This window comes from Lactuca sativa, chromosome 5 (genome assembly GCF_002870075.4).
Source record: "Lactuca sativa cultivar Salinas chromosome 5, Lsat_Salinas_v11, whole genome shotgun sequence".
Lineage (NCBI taxonomy): Eukaryota > Viridiplantae > Streptophyta > Magnoliopsida > Asterales > Asteraceae > Lactuca > Lactuca sativa.
The window spans coordinates 277,909,010-277,930,530 of NC_056627.2; the positions used below are offsets into that span (position 1 = coordinate 277,909,010).

A 21,521-nucleotide genomic window follows, 5' to 3' on the forward strand; every position below is an offset into this window, starting at 1 on the left:
AGGGACCATTCGTATAATTTACTCTTTTAATTAGGCTAATATTCCATATTTTTGCTGGTTTGGTAGGTAAACATGCTGACAAGGAAAAGACAAAATTGCAAGAATGGTCCCTGTGGTACGTCAAAACTAGCACCTTTGGTCCAAAATGGGTTTGGCTTGCAAGGATGGTCCAATAGTTTCGTTTTGTTGCGAGTTTGGTCCAATTTCCTATGCACTTTTTTATAATGACGGATTTGCCCTTATATTTTAATTTTCCATTTTTATTTTATTATCAGTAATTAAAAAGCAATTAAAAATAAAAAAATAAAATACTCTCTCTCTCTCTCTCTTTCTCTTTCTCTCTCTATCTCTCTCTTTACAAAGAAAATTAATACAGATCTAGTAGTGGATTTTTAAAATGAAGAACCCTAACTTTTATCAATTTTGTTCAATTCATTGTATGAAGTCGAATAGACTAAACACATACACACTCATATATGTATATGAATCTCAAGAACACTCGGTTTTTCCTGAGTTCAAGAACAAGAACATCATATTCACGAACTAAGAAATCGATTTCTGATGAACTGCCATCACCACCATCGGAAACAATTTCTTCTATGAATTGCCCAACTCAAACCCACAAGCACACAAACAACTCAATAAACATAAAGATGAAGGTAAACTGCACCCCTTTTATCCCCCTCCCTGAATCGCAGACACCGTATACCCTAAATCAGTGCAAGTTAAAGAGATTACGATTTATAGATGAAAGGGATTACGATTTAAAACCTAGAAATTTTTGCGTCCTTTCCAATTATTGAATCAAATGCCAATCATGTCCCTCTCTCTTGTTCTTCTCTGAATCGGTGTTTGAATCAGATGCCAAACATGTCCCTCTATCTTGTTCTTCTCGTCACTGCTACACCCCATCACCATGCTCGTCTCCTTCAGATATGTTCAGTCTGTATCTAGAGGATCGATGACCCCCTTGATCGATGACAACCACCTCGTCGGAGGCTTAACAGCCGAGGAAAATCGATCCGAAGTGTCTTCCCCTCGATTTCCAGTCATGAAACCCTCCATCTGAAAACCCTAGCCGCCAAGAAACCCTAATCGTCAAGAAACCCAAACTTCAGATATCGATCTCCTTTCTCTCGTTGCATCTGTCTAGGTTCAAAGGGAGAGTAGCTACGATCGAATCGGGTGTTCGGGGTGGTGCTACCTGACCGGAGGGAGGCGGAGGGGCAGCCTAGGCCGGTGACAACCACTCGTTCTTCTTCTTTGGACAGTCGTAAGAAAGAAACGAAAGAGAGAGAGAGAGAGAGAGGGTATTTTATTTTATTTTGTTTTATTTTTAATTGTTGGTAATAAAACAAAATTGAAAAATTAAATAATAAGGGCAAAATCGTCTTTCCAAAAAAATTCAAACCAAATTGGACCAAACTTGCAAGAAAATGAAACTTTTGGACCATTGATGCTAGCCAAAACCGTTTTGGCCCAAACATGCTAGTTTTGACATAACACAGGGACCATTTTTACAATTTTGTCCAAGGAAAACATGGTTCAACCTATGTGGCAAGAATAAGCCATATCATTCTACCGTGGGCTATATTGATTTTTCAATAGTCTTAAAATATAAAAAGAAACACATTTTATATTAATCATTTTTTACCCCAACTATTCCTCTATTTTATAGTTGCTCATCTTCTTCGCCCCTAATTGATTTCTTGCAAATCCGTCAATATTTTATCGAGATATTTATTTTCTTCAATAACACTTTGCAATAACGGGTGTGTTTGGAATTTCCTTTTTTTTAGAACGGCAAATATGTTCTGCTTCTAAACTACTTTTAATTTCACTTATGTCTCCAATAAAACTTGAACTCTCAAACTCCAAAAGGGATGACAACACCTAATACCGATGAGCTATAAGCCATTTGGTTTTAACTTAAAGATTTTTTATAAAAATATTTTTTATTAAAATGAGGTTTTTAAAATGTGTTTGGTTTAGCTTTTAAGATTGTAAGAGTTAAAAGCCAAAAGTCACAAAAAGATGAGATTTTATGACTTTTAAAAAAAACTTTTTTTATTCATGGCAAAAAGTTGATTTAAAAAAAAAACTTTTCTATTTTATCAAATATTTTTGGATTATTTTAACTTTTTAAAAAAGTTAAAGTCCAAAATTGTTTTAAAAGGAACACCCCTACTACTCTTTATTACCCCTCAATTCCTCGATATGTAGTTTTGATTTTAAATTCACCATCGATCTCCATTGTTTCACGAGAGGGACTCAGACTCCATTTTCTTTTTGTTGTTTCGAGTTGTAGTAAAGTTTCACTTGTTAAGGCCGATGCTCGAGATTATCAACTTCTGCAATCATCAATTTGGTTCTTCACTTCCTCTGTTAGCGAAAGCTTTTAAGCCATATTTGACTTCAAAAGTTTCCAAAATATGAAATATCTTAAGAGTTCCATTGTGTTCTTTGATTTTATGTTCTTTTGGTTCAATCTCTTTTTGGTTTAGTCAGATGTACAATCAAACAACATGGTTTCAGAATTTCTTACCCAAACAGAATTTTTCCAATCATCACTTTCTCAGTCAGCGACTGTCAAACAGGACCTAAATTGCCCAGTCGGTCTGAAAACAAGTTTTGTTCTTTGCCATCTTCATTATCCCTGTATCTCAACATAATAGTCAACATATTCATGGCTTATAATCAATAGTTCTTGATAAACCCTAACTCTTAATCTGTCATTGCTTTACATCCTAACAGGGCTTCAAAGTGTGACAACTGATTACAAACCATATTTTCCTAATTTGGGTTACACAAATTCATGGGTTATATTATATATATCCAAATACAAAATTTTATTCCTAGAAGCCATTGATGGATATTGTTGGAGAGCTTATTCGAAATTCTGAAATTATCGTCCATGAAGATGGATTCATGTCACTAATTTGACTGGAACTAAGAAAGAGATAAAGGACATACTTTCGATTCTTGTTGAGTTTAACTTGTCAAAGAACTCGAATAATCGGAGAAGAACGATGCTCTGGAAACTCCAGCCCTTTCCAACACAAGGAGGAAGGCTTTGGCAACTTCATCTTGTCGGAATGTTAACAGTCAATGATATCCATTGCCTTCTTCCTCAAGTCAAACCATTATACCAAGATTACACAAACAAAATCCCTTCCCCCCTTTGATTCCTCATAGATTCCCTCTCTGTTCGAATCAAGAGTTCTTGATAAATTATTAACTGTTAATCGCACACCCCAGAATAAGACGAAGAGAAGAAAACCTGATCATTTCTCGTGTTTTTAGAGTTCTTGACTAACCCTTTTCTTAAATCCACACCGACGAAGAATAAACCTTATAAATTGCGATTAAATCTCTTAAGTGTTTATTTTTTTATTTATTATTTTTTTTTCAATGGAAGTCCTGAGAGTCATAAAATTAAAATTCCACAAAAGTTCAATACATATCGATTGAAGGCAAACGGGCAACAAGCTGCGCCGCTAGCCCTTTCTGGATGACAAAACCAATTCTTTTGAAAACAACATTTGTGGATCTAGGAGATATGACATTAGAATGCATAACCCGTTGGACTCTATTAAGGAGCTTCACCGCCTCTGGTGCGAGACAACCAAATGTATCGAATGCAAAAGGAACAAACACATGTTGATTTTCTCTAAATGCATTTTCGTGCTTTAATCTAGAAAACTTCATTGCCCACACCGTCAAAGGTCCGGTTAAACCCCTTCATCGCGCCCTTCGGGTAAAAACCACGATTCCACCAAATCTGCTCACATAATGAAGAAATCTTCAAAAAAATTGTTACAAAACCTTGATCCAAGAATGATTGCAAGTATGTTTTCGAATGCAAAATGGGAAAGATGGATAAAGAAGATGAATCGGGTGATTTGTATTGTTTGTGTATATATATATATATATATATATATATATATATATATATATATATATATATATATATATATATAGAGAGAGAGAGAGAGAGAGAGAGAGAGTTTTATTATTTTTAATTATTTAAATAGATAAAGAATGAAAGAAAAACAAAAAAATAAATACATAAGGGTATTGCAGTAATTTTAGTTTTTAGTGGGACTAAAACCACATAAAAACATGACCAAAAGAACCATGAAGCCAAAAAAGTTGAGGTTTGTACTAAACCTCGGAAAAATGCATACCATTGAGACCATTTTTACAGTTTTGTCATCTCTAAAAAATTATGAACTGATGTCGGTGGAACGTGGACCCTGATGCTAGTGCTAGGTGGCATGTCACATAGACATAACCATCATATGACACCTTCTCTTATAATAGTATTTTTGATATCATTTTTGAAAGTTTGCTAAATTAGAATGTCAAAAAAAAACATAAAATGATCAAATAAACCAAAACAAATAGTTGTTGGGTTTGAATGACATTAACCCTAAATCTTAATAGCCTCTTCAAGTTTCTCATTCTTCAAATACCTAGTCATCACGGTGGGCGATCATGTCACCCACTTTTTGTTAATTATTATCGGAAAACGATTGGGATTCTTATGCGTCCGGGAGTGTTGGTTGTCCTAATATTACAAAACTATGATGGAAGGTTGATCTAGTGAGTTTACTGATTTCATAATTATTCATTCTTTAATTTGTATATTTTTTTTAGTTGACCAAGTTTATTTTCATATAAATGTCAACGCTATTGGGTACTAGACGAGCTATGTGTCACATACTCAAGTTCGGAAATATTTCTTGTCCGTGTGGCGTATCAATGTCCCCCATAAAACCTCTATATCATCCCTCCCAAACTACACATGGAAGCGACGCTAGCCCCCAACCAGTTGTGTCTATCTCGCTACGGTTCCTTTCATTGTCAAGCTCTTCAACAAATCGGTCAGACGACAACAACTAAACAAACAATGCTCTTGGCCTAGGTCTCCCCCTTTTAAACCCAATGACAAGCTAATCCAGTGGCATGGTCTTCGTCTTCTTGGTCAACATGGTCGCGAGATATTCGGTTTGTGACATATGGTTGGACAACATAACTTTGAACATATACGACAAGCTTGTTTCAGGAGGCTGTTTCTCAATGCTTAAACATGAAGGGAAAATTCATATATTTCAAGATGAAGTCCCTAAAACTCCGGATCCATATGACATCGACTAATGGACACATACATGCTTACCGCACTGTCTTACAAAATTTGTGTTGGTTGAGGGGTATCGCAACGGAGACTCTTAAGAGATTTACTACAGTTGTTGTCTAACCATTACTTGCTTATACCGTCGGTAGCAGTAGCAACCGCTATGACCTTTAGATTTAGGATGACTTGTATTTTTTGGGGAGCTCTTTCTTTATTATAATAAATTGTTGTGCCGAATATTTATATGTACACACTTGTGCAATATATGTGCTTTTGATTACTTTCTATATTTTGTATAACAAGGAACTAAAAAATATTATGATTGTCACTACTTTATATTTTCATAACCTAAACCAGAACGATACAAACGATAGAATAACATTGTAAACATAAGTTAAACCAAAACAATACAAATTCTCTTTACATTAATTAAAATCGTCCTCTAAATCTAAGAATATCTGCAAGACAATTTAGTTTTTGCCTTAATCTTATCAATCTCCGCATCCACACCACGAATCCAACTTTATGCCTCTTTTTGTTTTTTATTAGTATGAGCTACCCATTCTTCTTTTTATTTATATATGTTACTAAATATTTGGCTCTTTTGTGAGTCCATTCGGTTGGCATCATCGGCTAGCGTTATCGCTTCATATATGTGATCGAGGCATCTTCTCTGGTAGAGTTCATTCAGGCCACTATTAAAACATAACAATATTCTTATTCACAATCCATATGTTGAAATCCGGACCGGCCGGTTCAACTGGGGGAACCGGTCCCGGAACCGATTCTTAAAGGCCAAAAAACCGTTTGCTTTGTGAACCGGTAAAAACCGGTCCGGTTGAACCGGTAAAAACCGAAAATTTTAAAAAATATTAATTTTTTCATTTTTTTGTAACTTTATATAATTAAAATTAATAATAATGTAAGTATCACATCATCCGGTTTTCCCGTTTTTGAAACCGGTCCAATCGGTTGGACTAATTGAACCATCGAACCGGTAAGACGACCGGTTTAGTCTTGGTTGAGTTTTCAAAACCTGGTTCACAATAACAAACATCAAATTCTAGACAAGTAAGATGGCCATACGCATGAGACACTTTGCAATTTTGCATATATGTGCATCCTTGACTGCAAGTTCATAACAAATATTAGCAATATTTATAAATGAATGATAATAACATGAAAGGAAAAAACTATTTGTTAGTTTTAGACCAAGATTGTCTAGTTTTTATCCAACCTCGATCTTATTGAGTTCTAGGTGTTAAAGACATGGGCTAATTTGGGTGTTCCCTAATCCCTAATAAAACAACTACCCGCATCATGTCGATTTTAATTTGTAATGAAGTTTTAGGTTTTCTTTCACATTTTTGAATGATAAAAGAAGCTATCACGCTTCTTTATTTATTCCAATTGATATCACAGTAAAATTACGTTTTAAAAGAATAATGATAAATGTATGTTTAACAAATTCATTTATTACTTGTACCTGGTGAAGTAAGAATTGTACCTCTTTAATTTTAAAAACATTTTGAAAATTGAATATTTCAGAGAAGTTCTCCTTCCTTTCCACTTCTCTTCCTCCAAATGAACTTCATTACAACCTAATAGGCTAATAGTATACTATAAATTCGATAACAAACCAGATAGTTTTTTATTCAGAAATCAGAAAAAGATGGAGACATACGATATCGTTCTCATAGTTTGCGTTTCAGTTGTTGCAGCAGCGATCGTCTTGTGTTGTCTCTATTGTCTCTGTAATTCCAGTGATTGGAAAGAGAAAATCACAATTCCACCACTCCGGACTGATCGTCGCCGTGAAATAGGTGCAACCACTACTTCCGATGGAGGAGCTGCATTTTCTGCAGCTACAGCCGCTATAATTTTGAACGCTAGTGATGGCAATGGATGTGGATGCGGTGGCGGTGGGGGCGGCTGTGAAGGGGGAGGATGCGGTGGCTGTGGCTGTGGAGGGGGAGGATGAGGTGGTGACTCCTGATCGGTAAAATGTAAAAAACTTTTGGAACCTCTGTGTCTTCCTTTCCAGAAAACTGAATTTTTCTCAGGTGATTTCAAACACATTCCACATGCTTAATCAATCTCGTTCTTGTTAGTTGTTACGCATAAGAGTACATGAACTGTAATCACAAAAAGCAACATTTCGTTGAGGCATTTCACCAAACACTTTGAGAGCACTATTAATCTGTCCGTTTTTCTGCATATTCCGTGAGCATAATCCACGATTAAAGCTCTTGACCTGCATGGTATTAAATATAAGTTCTGACTCATTATTATTACCAATTCAACCATTTTCACTGATCCTGGAGTTGCAATTGATGATGGATTATAATTAGGGTTTAAGGAAATTAGACAACGAAGTTTAGTTGACATTACAAGAAATCACATTATGAATATGGATGCAACCTCCGTTTAGCCACAGTAACTAACTCTTAGGGAGATTCATTTGGCACCTTGATCTTTTGAAATTAGCAAAAACACCCCCTCATTTTATATTCATAAAATCTATCCTCTTGTAGGTTTTTTCAAATACTTTTTAGCTTTTTGTAATGCACAGTGTTTTCTTTCGGATATTAACCATTTGGTTGTTCCCTAATGGTTTAAGTAGCCAAAATCATATCGTTATTTTTTATACATCCATGAAGGCAATGCAAACTATTTTTTGTAATAGGTATCATAGTCAAATTATGCTTAAAAGAGAACTTTATTCTACTTATAAATTAGTTGATCCAATCATTATACTTTATAAATGATAGGGGTGACTGAAATTCTTTATTTAATACAACTTTTTTCTACAATGACTTTATATTTTGCTAATTTTACGGTTTAACAACATATACTTTACTTCTTTCCATTAAAGCCACCTTATTTTGAGAACAATTTCCACCACGACCATTGTGATCACTTATTATCAGTTCAACATGTTATCATAATAAACTGAAGAAAAAAAATCACTAAAAGTCGCACAATTTAACGCATTGTTCTTATTTGACCATAATAACAAGTTAACACCTAATAAACCGAAAAACATAGAAACAGATAATTATAAGTCAAAGTGATCAAATGACCATGTAACACTTTTACTTGGAATACAATTACTTGTTGATGATCTTTCCACTAATTATATATACTTGTTCCACCATTTTATAGATCTCATAATAGTAAATAAGAAAATTTTACAATTTACAATTTAGAGTTTTGAGAAATTGATGGATCAAAATGAACAAAGTGGTGTGAAAAGTTAGCATAAAGGTGATCATATGTATTGAGTTTTTTTCGAATTAAGTCTCAATGTTTTTTTTTCTGGGAAAGAACTTTTATATATATATATATATATATATATATATATATATATATATATATATATATATATATATATATATATATATATATATATATATATATATATATATATATTAATTTTTTCTAGTTTGGCCTTTTAGTAGGTTGGAAAAATGACTTAGGATGGTAACTACCTCTTATCCGTGTTCACATATTGACAACTTCTTCTTTTTTGTACATAATAAAGCAACTAACTTGTTTTAACTGTTTTAAATTACACCAATATTACCGGTTAATACCTATTTTAACCGGTAACTCAAAGGGAAAATGACTTAGGAGGGTAACTACCTCTTATCCGTGTTCACATGTTGGCAACTTCTTATTTTTTGTACATAAGAAAGCAACTAACTTGTTTTAACTTTGTAACATCCCAAAAATCATGACCGAAAATTTTGTTTTTAATTTAATACTAAAACCATAATTGTCAACCCATTAATTTAATACTCCGGCATCGGGCCCCGCCCGACATCAGGCCACGTCTGGCATTGAGTCCCGCTCGGTATACAGATCTGTCTCTCTTAGGCCACACATAAAGAAATATACTCTACTGTATCCATGTCCTAAGAAACATATTCTGCTAATAATGAGATACGGAACTTCGTCCGTACTTAGCTAGTTCCAGCCAAGGCTTCAGCAGTGCAAGGTGAGTCTCCTCACTGTGTGAATGTGTCTAAGGCCACAATGTCAACCCATATAGTCTATGAGTAGGAAGACCCAGGGGTTAGCCCTAGGCATTGTATGCTAGTATGTTATTCCAAACCAAGGTCCGATGTCGGGCGGGTGCCCGAGGAATGTTTGCATGTTAGATTATACTTATTGTCTGTGTGATACTTATGTGTGCCTGGTAGGGAGGTGAGTGTGAGCGAGGTCCCACGTATCTCATCACTAGCTGAGTACGGACGATGTTCTGTATCTCATTATTATTAGAGTATGTTTCTTAGGATAAGGATACAGTAGAGTATGTTTATTTATGTGTTAGCATGTTATATGATTGTATGTGTTTAGCGGGCGAGGCCCGAAGACATACGGGACCTACGAGAGACAGATCTGTATACCGAGCGGGGCTCGATGCCAAGCGGGGCCTGATGTCGAGCGGGGCCCGATGCCAGAGTATTAAATTAATGGTTTGACAATTATGGTTTTAGTATTAAATTAAAAACGAAATTTTTGGTCATGATTTTTGGGATGTTACACAGTTAAAACAAGTTAGTTGCTTTCTTATGTATAAAAAATAAGAAGTTGCCAATATGTGAACACGGATAAGTGGTAGTTACCCTCCTAAGTCATTTTCTCTTTGAGTTACCGGTTAAAACAGGTATTAGCCGGTAATATTGGTGTAATTTAAACAGTTAAAACAAGTTTGTTGTTTTATTATGTACAAAAAAGAAGAAGTTGCCAATATGTGAACACAGATAAGAGGTAGTTACCCTCCTAAGTCATTTTCCATAGTAGGTTTAACGGCAATCTTTTTGTTTTAGACCAAAAAAAAAAACCCTCAACATTTGTTTGAAAAACTCACATTCAACAATTTTTTTCTTTTAAATAAACTTTTCCGGTACTACTTTTAATTCTCATGTTTTATTTATTCTTGTTGTTTATGGTGTTTTTGGTAGTTATTAATATTGAAAAATTTAGTGATTTCTAATTTTATTTAATAATGTTGTCTACACTGTTGAAATTTTTATGTAAATCCTTTGGACATTACGCTTTAACTGACAAGCTATATATGAATTCAATCCATAGTCATCTTTTACTAGGTTAAAAAACCTCAAGAGTCAATAGTAATATAAAAAATATGCACAAAACTACCCATGTTCTAGAATGATTATATGTGACCTAAATTTTTGCCATTTACTGAAATCATCATTCAGGCCAGAAATTAGAGTATTTCAGATTTCGGTCACTATATAAAATGAGTTTCTTTTCCATTTGCATATGCCCCTCTACAAAAATCACTTCATATCTCCTACATGTTTAGATTTATCAGGTAAATCCTGAAAATAGCAAGGTGTTATGCTCTTATATCATGATATACTTCGACTTTGGTAACTTTTTTTTGTGTTTTCATAATTTTATTGTGTACGTCGGTAGTGTCTTTGGATTTCAAGTCCGAACTACCCGATGTTTCATTATTTTCAACATTAAAAGATCATCCTTTCTATTTAGAGTAAATTATAGTTTTGGTTCCTGTGATTTGGTCAAATTCGTACTTTCATTCCAACCTTTGAAAATTTAATAAGATGCATCTCTATGGATTAAAGAAATTGCACTGTACATTCTTAGTCTACTTAAAACCATTTTACCCTTACTTTTATATTTTTATTATTATTATTATTATTATTATTATTATTATTATATATATATATATATATATATATATAATTGTTTAATTTTTTATATTTTCCTCTTACATTTAATTTTATTTATTTATATTTTTTATGATTTATGTTTTATTTTTTAAAAAATTATTCGAATATATATATTTTTTTAATGTTTTATATATTTTGTTCGTTTACATTTTTTGACGTTTTTTTGAATAATTTTCCTAGTTTTTTTTGATGTTTTATTCGAATATATTTTTTAATATTTTTTTTGATCTTTTGTTTTTTTATATTTTTGTAAAGCTTTTTATAAATATTTCTTTTATAAAGTATATAAAAAAGTTTGTTAAATGTGAATATGATTAACACATATTAGGTATAAAATTATTTATTTTAATAAGGTTTTATTGTATACGCTAAACGGAATTTGAAAGGAATGTCAATAGCTTCAAGTTCAAATTTTTTTAGTTTTAGAAATTTGTTTACATTTTGTTTCGAATGGAAAATGTTAATCAGAATTCTTATAACTCAAATACATTTGTCAACGTTTTCGAATTCATTTTGTATTTTTAGAAGTTTTGTTTGTTTTCGAGTTATATAGTTTTCAGTTAGTCATTGTATAACTTGAAACCTGTTTTTGAATTTCGGTTAACCTATCTATTAACCCTATTAAAAAAAGTATACTTAACTATGTTAATAATATTCACAGTTAACGAACTTTTCTACATTTTTCACAAAAACTATTTTCAAAAATGTAAGCAAACAAAACGTCAAAAAAATTAAAATGTATTGAAACAACACGTCAAAAAACTTGAAAAAATTATTCAAAAAGACATCAAAAGAATATAAACGAACTAAATGTAAAAAACATTAAACAATATGTTTAAAAAAAATGTCAAATTAAATCTAAATAATAAAATAAATATAAATAAAATAAAATAAAATGTAAGCAAAAGAACATAAAAAAAAACAATTCTAATTCTTTTAATTCAGACATTCTGGCAGAATATGTTTATGGGTATATTCAAAAATAAAAATATTCTTGAACCATAAATAATAAAAATATTCTTGAACCTATTTCTTGATCACGACTTTAAAAATTCTTGTAGAATAACAAAAATTCTTAAAAATTCAATTGAAGGATAAAAACTAAAAATACATTATTTCTTATAGAATGCGGGTAACAATTGTTAAGAATTATATTTATTGTTAAAGAATAATACTAAAAAAACTTTCAAAACGGGTAAGAAAACATCAAAATCTAACAACGACACTAATACATTCTAAAAGAATAATGTTGCTTATAATCACTTTCAATTTTGTGGTCCGTTCTTCAAGCATCAACTTCTGTGATTCCAACAGAATTGGAATTCGTGATTCCATTCCAACCGAATTGATCACTATTTGGAATTTATGATTCCAACAGAATGGGAATTTGTGATTCCAACAGATCATGAGGAAAAATTTGTGATTCCAACAGAATTTGAATTTGTGATTCCAACAAAATTGGAACTTATAGTCTTGTACAACCCCATTGGAAAATCAAACTGATTAGTTGGGTAGTGAATCAAGCCCTAAAATAAGCAGAAGCAACAAATATCATTAACAAAATTAAAGAGACACTTTTGCCTTTGTCAAACTGATAAGTTGGGTAGTGAATCAAAAATTTAACATGTAATTGACACAACTAGAACCCACCATTACCACCCATCATAACCATCCATCATCACCACCCTTCATCAGATACAAATAAGAAGTCAAGTAGGGTGGAATCATGTGCAAGGTTTTAAAGAGAGGGACACTCCTGCCTTTGTCACTACACCAACACGGAATCTTCTCACGAACCCTAGCTCTGCTACCATCAGACCACTAACAGGCCATATCAATTGTCGAGTCTCCATTTTGCATTCAATATTACGTGTAATTCCATCAACAGACACCATCTTCCTCATTCTTGTCCATCAAACACCTCTACATACCACCACAGATCAACAACATCAATGAATTCATCCTTATGAATCCAAAAAAATAATAATAAAAAGAAGGGAGAAGAAGGGGTTATGATCGAAGCAAGGACAAGAAAAGAAATTGAAATACCTACAATCGATTTAGACAGATGGAGGGTTTGATTTTAGGAGGCTGTGGCGACGTCGATTTGGTGGTGTTCCAGCGAAAGAGAGTTTACATCAGAGACTCGATCTTTATTGCCTCAACGTTTTATCTTCCTTATGTCGTTAGTCTGCAGATCATCTTCTCACGAACCCTAGTTCTGCTACCATCAAACCACTAACAGGCCATATCAATTGTCGATTCTCCATTTTGCATTCAATGTTATGTGTAATGCCATCAACAAGCACCATCTTCCTCATTCTTGTCCATCAAACACCTCTAGATACCACCACAGATCAACAACATCAATGAATTCATCCTTATGAATCCAAAAAAAGAAATAAAAATAAGAAGGGAGAAGAAAGGGTTATGATCGAAGCAAGGACAAGAAAAGAAATTGAAATACCTGCAATTGATAGTCGGTCAATCAAACAACTAGTAAAGAAAGTTGCAAACAAAATCGAACTGAGAAATTCAGCAAACTTACCGATCAACAGAGATAGATAAGAAGATGTCTAGGGTTTTCGATTGTGGCCGAGAGATGAGCGATTGAGAGAGAGAGAGAGAGAGAGAGATGCGGCTAATCGGACATATGTATAAATCATTAATCACGAATCTAATAGTCGGTCGACTTGTTGGAGTTGGAGATGGCGATGGCAATCGATTTTTGTAGAACTCAAGATCGATTTTGTAGTTCATTCTAATTTTGCAGATCGGGAACGAGATTTAAATTGGAGATATTAGGTCAATACCATGATTATAGGGATTAATTTTGGAAGTTACTAAACAAATTACTAAATTACCCTTATTTATTTATTTAATTTTTTGTTTAATTTTGATTGGTCCACATTTATGCATAAAATAACACAATACTTACTTTAAACAAATGAACCTAGCTCGAAAGAGGTAGGTTTATATGTTCTAACTATCTATTATATGGTTGTAGGAATCAATACTAGTCAATCATTTTAAAAATGGAATTTTATAATATTATATTTCAATTAATATTTTTAATTTAATTAATTTGATTCTTTTCCAAATTAAATCCCTTTACACTAGGCAATTATTTATGAATATCTTAATTATCATTAAGCGTAATAATCTATATATAAAATCGGATCGACCAATTCCTCCGGGAGTTATCCTTATTGGTTCTCCTCCTCTCATCTTCATCTTCAGCAAAGATCTCGTCCATGAAATCCTTGATGTTCCAACTCACGTTGGTGGCGGCGGCGATGATATTTTATAAACGGCCCATGTATATATTCCTACCGGTGGCCACTACAATAGATGTCAATTGTTGTGCTTGACTGATCAAATTTGTCTATTTCTTGGAATGTGCAACGTCTTCTATCTAATAACCAAGATATGAATCTAGTTTTTTTTTTCCATTATCTTTCGATTCAATTGTTTTTTTGGGGTTTTAATTGTAAAATATTTAATTTATTAAATGCCCATCGCAAATGCAAAGGAAAACGCACGAATCCACAATCCCCAAATGACTACAAATTCTCTTTTATGGCTATTTCTCTTATTATCGGTGTGTTTTTTTTGTAGAAATATGTCAAATTTCGGTGTTGATGATGGAGCAACAGGTCTACGATGAATGATATATTATGCTTCTTCACAATATATTTTTTTTATTTACAATTTCAATTTTTGTTCATTTTTATGCAACCTGATTGGTTTGGGGATTACATTTATTAATAATTGTTTTATTTATATTTACAGGTAAGCGATGAATCATAACCACATTAAACTTTATGGTAAGTATTTCAAGTGGAACAATTGGAGCATAAATTGTAAAGATGTATTCGACTAATAAATTGAAATGTGGCTAACTTTTTAGAACAAAAAGGCATACCAGTAATGTTTCTCCTTTTTTACTTATCGTTTCATTTTAATTACATTTGTTATTAATTGTTTTAATTAGATTTAGAAGTCGTTTATATATGATTTGCACTTTTTAGATCATATTCATTCTGATAATTTAATAATTATGAAAATTGTTCATGGAGACTTTGATTTAGATAACAGACTAAAAGGCTTTATCCATAATTATTTTTTGGAGACTTTGATTTAGATAACAGACTAAAAGGCTTTATCCATAATTATTTTTTGGTTGAAATATAATAGTTTGATCACCTGCTTTTTTTAAAATCACTAAAGTTTGTTTTATTATTTGTCGTATAAAATATTCTTATAGAATGTAATTCTTACGTAATTTGATTTCGGATATTCGATTTTGATATTTGAGAATTATCAAGTCAACAAGGAACCCACAAATAGATGTTCTTAGTATCTTTGGTGTGTTCTTTTCGAATCTTAAAAGATGTAATATGTTTTGAGAATTTTTTTACTTCAATTATAGTAATTGGTATAATTTATTAAATGTTGGTTGCTGTAATGTTGGTTTGGTTTTGCATTGTTAAAGAAGAAGTTTGATAGGAAACAAAGCTTTTCTATTGGGATAAAGCCCTTAGATTTCACTTGTGAAGAAAGAGGAAATACTAGTATAAGTTGATCTTCCAAAAAGAATGCACTATTTATCATTATATTCTTGCGGAATAATCTACAATAGATTATATACTCGTAGAATAAGGAAAATCTCCGAAAAAGTCTCAATATTTTACCCTAATTTACGAAAAAAAAATCTCAAACTAAAATTTTTTTTACAAAAAAAGTCTCAATTACCGGTAAAAATGATGACTTGACTCTATTTTCCCGGTTTACCGGTTTCATTACTTACCTGGTTTTAATAAAGTCCTATTATTTTACCATAATTTATGAATAAGTCCCAAATTTCGGTAAACTAATGGGACTTTAATAAAAGTTATTGTAAAATAATGGGACTTTAATGAAACTAGGTAAGTATTAAAACTGATAAACAAGAAAAAATGGTCAAATCATCATTTTTTCCGGTTATCGGGATTTTTTCATAAACCGATTTTAGTTTGGGACTTTTTCGTAAATTAGGGTGATATATTAGGACTTTTCCGAATATTTCCCCATAGAATAATCTCTATATTGTATTTTTTTTTTGTTATTAGTGAGTGTTACATTATCATAAAATAATATATAAAAATTTTTATTTTTTAAGAATGTAAGAAAAAAAAATTATATATCTAAAAATTTGTTATTCTGTAAAAGTTCATGCAATCAAAATATATATTCTAATAGAATAACATTTTATATATTCTGATAAAATAACATTTTGATAGAACATTATCATAAAATTATTATTCTAATAAATTAATATTCTGAAAGAATAAAATCGATTTTGAGTACAAATTAAGTTATAATAGAAATTGAATTAATTAAAAAAAAATCATATTTTTTAAATCAAGAGAATTAAATATCCCCTAAAATATGGTTTTTCCTTTTTTAAATTTATGTTAATCGAAAAAAATACCCTTACAATGAAATTAGATGATATTTTTTAATTATGTTTAATTCAATAATATTTATTAATCGCTTTCTTAAAATAAATAAAATGATTGGTCCACAATCAATCCTACATCCAAACATTATATAGTTATAATACAATAACACATGCATATATATATATATATATATATATATATATATATATATATATATATATATATATATATATATATATATATATATATATATATATATATATAAGAAAAAGAAAAATATAAAAGTACGAGTAAAATGGTCTTTTTAAATGAACTAAGGATTTGCAGTGTAATTTCTTTAAATTATATGGATGCATCTTATTAAATTTTTAAAGGTTTGACTGAAGGTGCGAATCTGACTAAACCATAGGGACTAAAACTGTAATCTAGTCTTTTATTTATTTGTTTGTTATATTATGTTGTTTTAAACAAAAAAAAAAATACATTTTTAATGGTATGCACTCAAAATGTACTACTTTAGGCATCGATGTGGATATGTTCTTCATATTTCAGATATATTTTTTGAAATCTAAAATGTATATTTTAAGAACTTGTACTTTAAATTAACATTATATATGGTTCGTATATTAATACATGCAAGTAATATTCGAAGAAAGAATCAAAAAAAGTTGTCACTTATTAGGAAATAATCTAGAAAAGTCAACGCGTTAAATGGTTAGTTTTTCAATTCCTTGTATTCAGACTTAGTATGTTTACCAAGAAGCTTACTAGTACTTAGGATAAACGTGTCACTATAAAGGCAAATATAAAACAATCAATTATCTTTTAAGGGTTCACGTGTCAAATAGAGGCACTAATGACATTTGTCTCTTGTCTATTTATTAGGGTTTACGTGGTTTAGGTGTTAGTAAGGTGTGTTGTATTTTGTTAGGTTTATCATTTAGATTTATGTAGAGGTGGCAAAAATTGACACGACACGAAACCCGACACGAACCCGACACGAAATAAACGAGTTTGGGTAAGATATTTCAACTCGTTTAAATAAACGGGTTGACACGACACGACACGAAAATTAAACGGGTAAGGTTAGGGTTGAGAATTTCAACTCGAATATGACTCGAAAATGACCCGTTTATTTATATGCAAATTTTTTGAATTATTTAAATAAACTAGAAAGATACAAAACCAAAACCATAAGTAAAAGAAAACCTTCAAATTGAGTCGTTTTGTAATGTTAAAATGACTTAGCCGTCTAGATCAAGACTTAATTTCAGTTTTTCCATTCTCTCCCAAACTACTCAGTCTCTTTCACCACTCTCACATCCTCGCGACCTTTTTATCCGCCTCTCCAACTCCCACTCTTTTAATTTTGTCATCTGAACTTGCTATGACTTCATCTATTCTGCCTCCAAACTATTAGTTTTTCCTCTCTGTCTACCTAACTTCTACTCTTTCAACATGCTCGATCTGTTAACCTCACATGACACGACATATTTCAAGGTATAGCCCTAACCCGAAACCCGACACAAACTCGACACGAAAATAAACGGGTTGACACGACACGACACGTTAATTAAATGAGTCGGGTTAGGGTCAAGCACTTTCAACCCGTTTAGTGTTTCGACACGACACGACACGACACGATTGTCACATCTAAATTTATGTATGAAAGCATATTGCATTTAGTTATACATATATAAATGTAGTTTGTTTTCTATACATATTTGTGTTGTATTTGTTGGATTAATGTGTCTAAGTTAATAACTAAGTTGGTATATTATTGAATTAGAAAGAAAGTCATTTTAGTTTGCCCTCGGAAACTAATAACTGAATAGAATGACTTTTGGAGAAAGAGATTGATTTGTTAATTTATTATATGAATAATTAATTAATTAGAAATTGAAATATATGATTTATTAATATATTATATAATGAATATATTAATTGGAAATAGTAATAACTAATTAACAATTAATCATAAATTAATTAGAATTACTGGAAGTGTAGGGACTAAGTTGTAATTGTTCAAAAGTTGAACAAGAGAGTGATTGTAGAACCCTCCTAAGGTGGCCAGTTTTGGGGCTTGCCATTAGGGTTTCTAGAATGCTCCATATTGATAAATAAGAAACTAGATAACAGTTTAATTTGAAATATATTACTCCCTCCGTCCCAATGTTATTGTCCATAGAAAAAAAAACACACAGATTAAGAATATCATTAATTAACACTAACTTTATATAAAAAAAGGACAATTTTGTCCTTACTTTGCATTTAATGTTCCATTAAATGCTTAGTTGGTTAAGTAATAATGAGGGGTATTTTGGTAAAAATGTTACTCCCTCCGTCCCGATATAATAGTCCATCTTTCTATTTTTATTTGTCCCAAAATAATTGTCTATTTCTAAAATTAAGTGTCACTTTTACCAAAATACCCTTAAAAGTTATTTTTCATGATTACTTTTTGTGTGAAAATTAATGTACTAAAAACCACTTTTTTCTTTTTGATTTTTTACCAACATATTCCAACGTATTCCTTTAACCAATCAAAATGCTTTTTGGTTTTTTTTCCTGTACGATTGGTTTTCTCTCTTTTTTTAATTTTTTGTTTTTTTGTAGGTTCTCATACAATCACAATAAAAATAAAGAATAATGACATAAAACAAAAATGTCACTTAGGCATATCCAATGTTACTTTTTTTCCCTGTGTGTCATCGCATATCCATTTTTTTTGTCTTGAAAATTATTCCACATCCACAATATCAAACTAATTTCATGACATAAAATAAAAAAGAATTAACACAAAATACATTACACTATCAAAAATACCAATACAAAAATGTTTTTTTCTCACTATTTTGATCACAATACTTGTTTCAAAAATAACTAGGCAGCCAAATGCAATAAAGTCTCATTTATCAAATTTTCATCACATCCAATTCGAAATGGTAAGTTTCCTTCTCGTTCCAACCTATTTTTACCAATATGTGGTATTTGATAGTTGTTGCCACCTTGAACCTTTATGATTTCCCTCATACACGTTTGTAGAGTTAAAAATACATTGTTAAGTTGTTGAGATTGCATTTTTTCAAAAGCCGTTTAAACCGCATGAACCAATTCATCAATTGTACCTAAAGCCTCTTGTTCTTGAAGTGATTGGATTGCTCGAAAGAATCCAAGGTCTAAAACATTTAAATCCGGACTATTAGAGGGCTGAAAATTAAGTCGGATATCAAACCCATCTTGAGATGCCGCTTCAAGAAACTCGTTATCATTGACATCAATATGGGGATTGGTATTGTCTTGTTGGATAAATATGGGACCGACATGACTTCGAGGCCATTTAGCTCTAATATCCGGCAAAACTTTTTCTATCAACCATGACCTTGTTACTTCTTTAGTCATGGATAAAATAGGCTTTGTCTCCAACGTTCCCTCTACACGGTTTTTACTTGAACGTTTAGCGGGTTCTAATCTTGTAAACGGGTAGATACCAATTTTTCCCGAAAAAACTTCATTACCGGATGCATCAAATCTTGGCCTCGCCACAGCCGCTAGAAACATAACCTTTGTGATAAATTTTTTGCTTTGACACGTTCTTAATGGTTCATCCTCGTCGGGAACAAGGTAGTAACGTCTTGATGGTTTTGACATGTAAAACCATTTTTCATCAATGTGGATAACATTAAACATATCATGAAATGTGGGAATATTACTTGATAATGACTGGCTAATTTTAGATAAACAAAATTCTAATATTGCCCTCTTATTCTCATGAGTAAGAGTTAGTTTGATGGCATTTGTGTGTGGTCGAAGTGCACCTTCCTTGATTCTTCTATGCATAGTAGATTTAGAAACATTTAACAAATTTGCAAGAGACCGTATATTAGATCGACGACGTAATGGAATATCTAAAACTTGATTAAAATCAACTTGTACCCTTTTTCGTCCAACAACCTTCGCCATATTAGAAGATAAAACAACCGGTAGTCCATGATTAATTTGAAATTTAGTCTGATGCCAAATGCGACTAACAGTCCGATTCGATACCGAGAATTATGAAGCTACATCACTTATGGCACCCCTTTGTAACTCTCCAGAAAAACTTGCTTGCAATAAGGCTTCATATATAGCGTGACGTTGTTCAACAGTAGTATTCTTTTTAGTGTGTGTAATATCCAAATGATCCATACTATAGCACGTAAAAAAACAACAACAACATCAAATTTGTAAGTTTTGCAATAAAAAAACAGCAATATTATCAATCTTGGTGAGAAGTTCTAGTTGTAAACATAACATAAAGCAAAACAGTAGCAACATCAAATTTGTAAATAAATTAGTTTTTTTACGGTTAGAAAAATGCAAAATTTATTGTTTTGTTGTTTAAATCACAGTGGAATCACTTGCTTCTATCTAACATCCACCAACAAAATCAAATTAATAAAAATAAGCAAATTAACTATCCTTATAATCCATTGTAAAGAGACATTTGTCTGTATAAAGTGACAAATTAAACAGATGAAAACGAAAACATACAAATGATCAATCGTTTTTTATTTTCCAATTTTTTACTGTCAAATAGATTAGGATTGGGAACTTGTGGATGAAAAAAAGAAGAAGAATGAAAGCAGATAGCAGGAAAAAGAAAATCGAGTGTAGACAGCATGAACAGACTCAAACCTTAGCTGTCAGGTCGAGGCTCTCCGATGTTGTTGTGGGTTGCGGTGATATCTGGCCGGCGGCTTCACAGGGGAGGAGACGGCTAACGACGAACAGGGGAGGGGTGGCCTGAGGATGGAACGATTGACATGAGCAATAATAGAGGCATATCTAAACCAAAAAAAAAATTGACTGTTCACTTTTAGAGAGATAGAGAAAGATACGGTGGTGGAGTATTTGTTGAGAGAGAAAGAGAGACATAGAAAGAAATAGATAAGGTTGGATGGATTCCCTGTTTAAAAAGATACGTATCTTGAAATCAATCTAACCCATAAATTGGCTCCATGTTTACTTTCAATAAAAATACTTGGCTCCAAAATTAGTGGGAATAATTTTGTTTAACAATTTATGATGAAAAAAATGGAGGGAATAAATTTTGTTGAATGTTTTAACTAAAAAATGAAAGGAAATTGGTGGGAAAAAATTGGCTCTAAGTTTTAGATGAAAGGGTAAATTTGTCATTTTATTCAATAAAGTTGCTCATAATTACTTTTTCCT

General features: G+C 31.8%; 2 protein-coding genes and 1 long non-coding RNA gene across 3 annotated transcripts; 2 read left to right on the forward strand and 1 right to left on the reverse strand.

Annotated features, from left to right (window-relative positions):
* Positions 1–6,809: 6,809 nt before the first annotated feature.
* On the forward strand, positions 6,810–7,118 carry LOC111904496 (uncharacterized). The gene has a single exon (XM_023900251.1). The coding sequence runs from the start codon at positions 6,810–6,812 to the stop codon at positions 7,116–7,118; it is 309 nt and encodes a 102-aa protein (XP_023756019.1).
* Positions 7,119–14,032: 6,914 nt separating this feature from the next.
* LOC111904486 (uncharacterized) lies at positions 14,033–14,898 on the forward strand. The gene is made up of 2 exons (XR_002854556.2): positions 14,033–14,519; positions 14,656–14,898. It is a non-coding gene; the product is annotated as an uncharacterized LOC111904486 (long non-coding RNA).
* A 4,192-nt stretch (positions 14,899–19,090) lies between these two features.
* Positions 19,091–21,253, reverse strand: LOC111904485 (uncharacterized). The gene is made up of 2 exons (XM_023900246.3): positions 20,985–21,253; positions 19,091–20,496 (listed from the first exon to the last, which is right to left on the reverse strand). Exon 2 carries the CDS (start codon positions 20,268–20,270, stop codon positions 19,404–19,406), a length of 867 nt encoding a protein of 288 aa, XP_023756014.1. The 5' UTR covers positions 20,271–20,496; positions 20,985–21,253; the 3' UTR covers positions 19,091–19,403.
* Between the last annotated feature and the right edge of the window lie 268 nt (positions 21,254–21,521).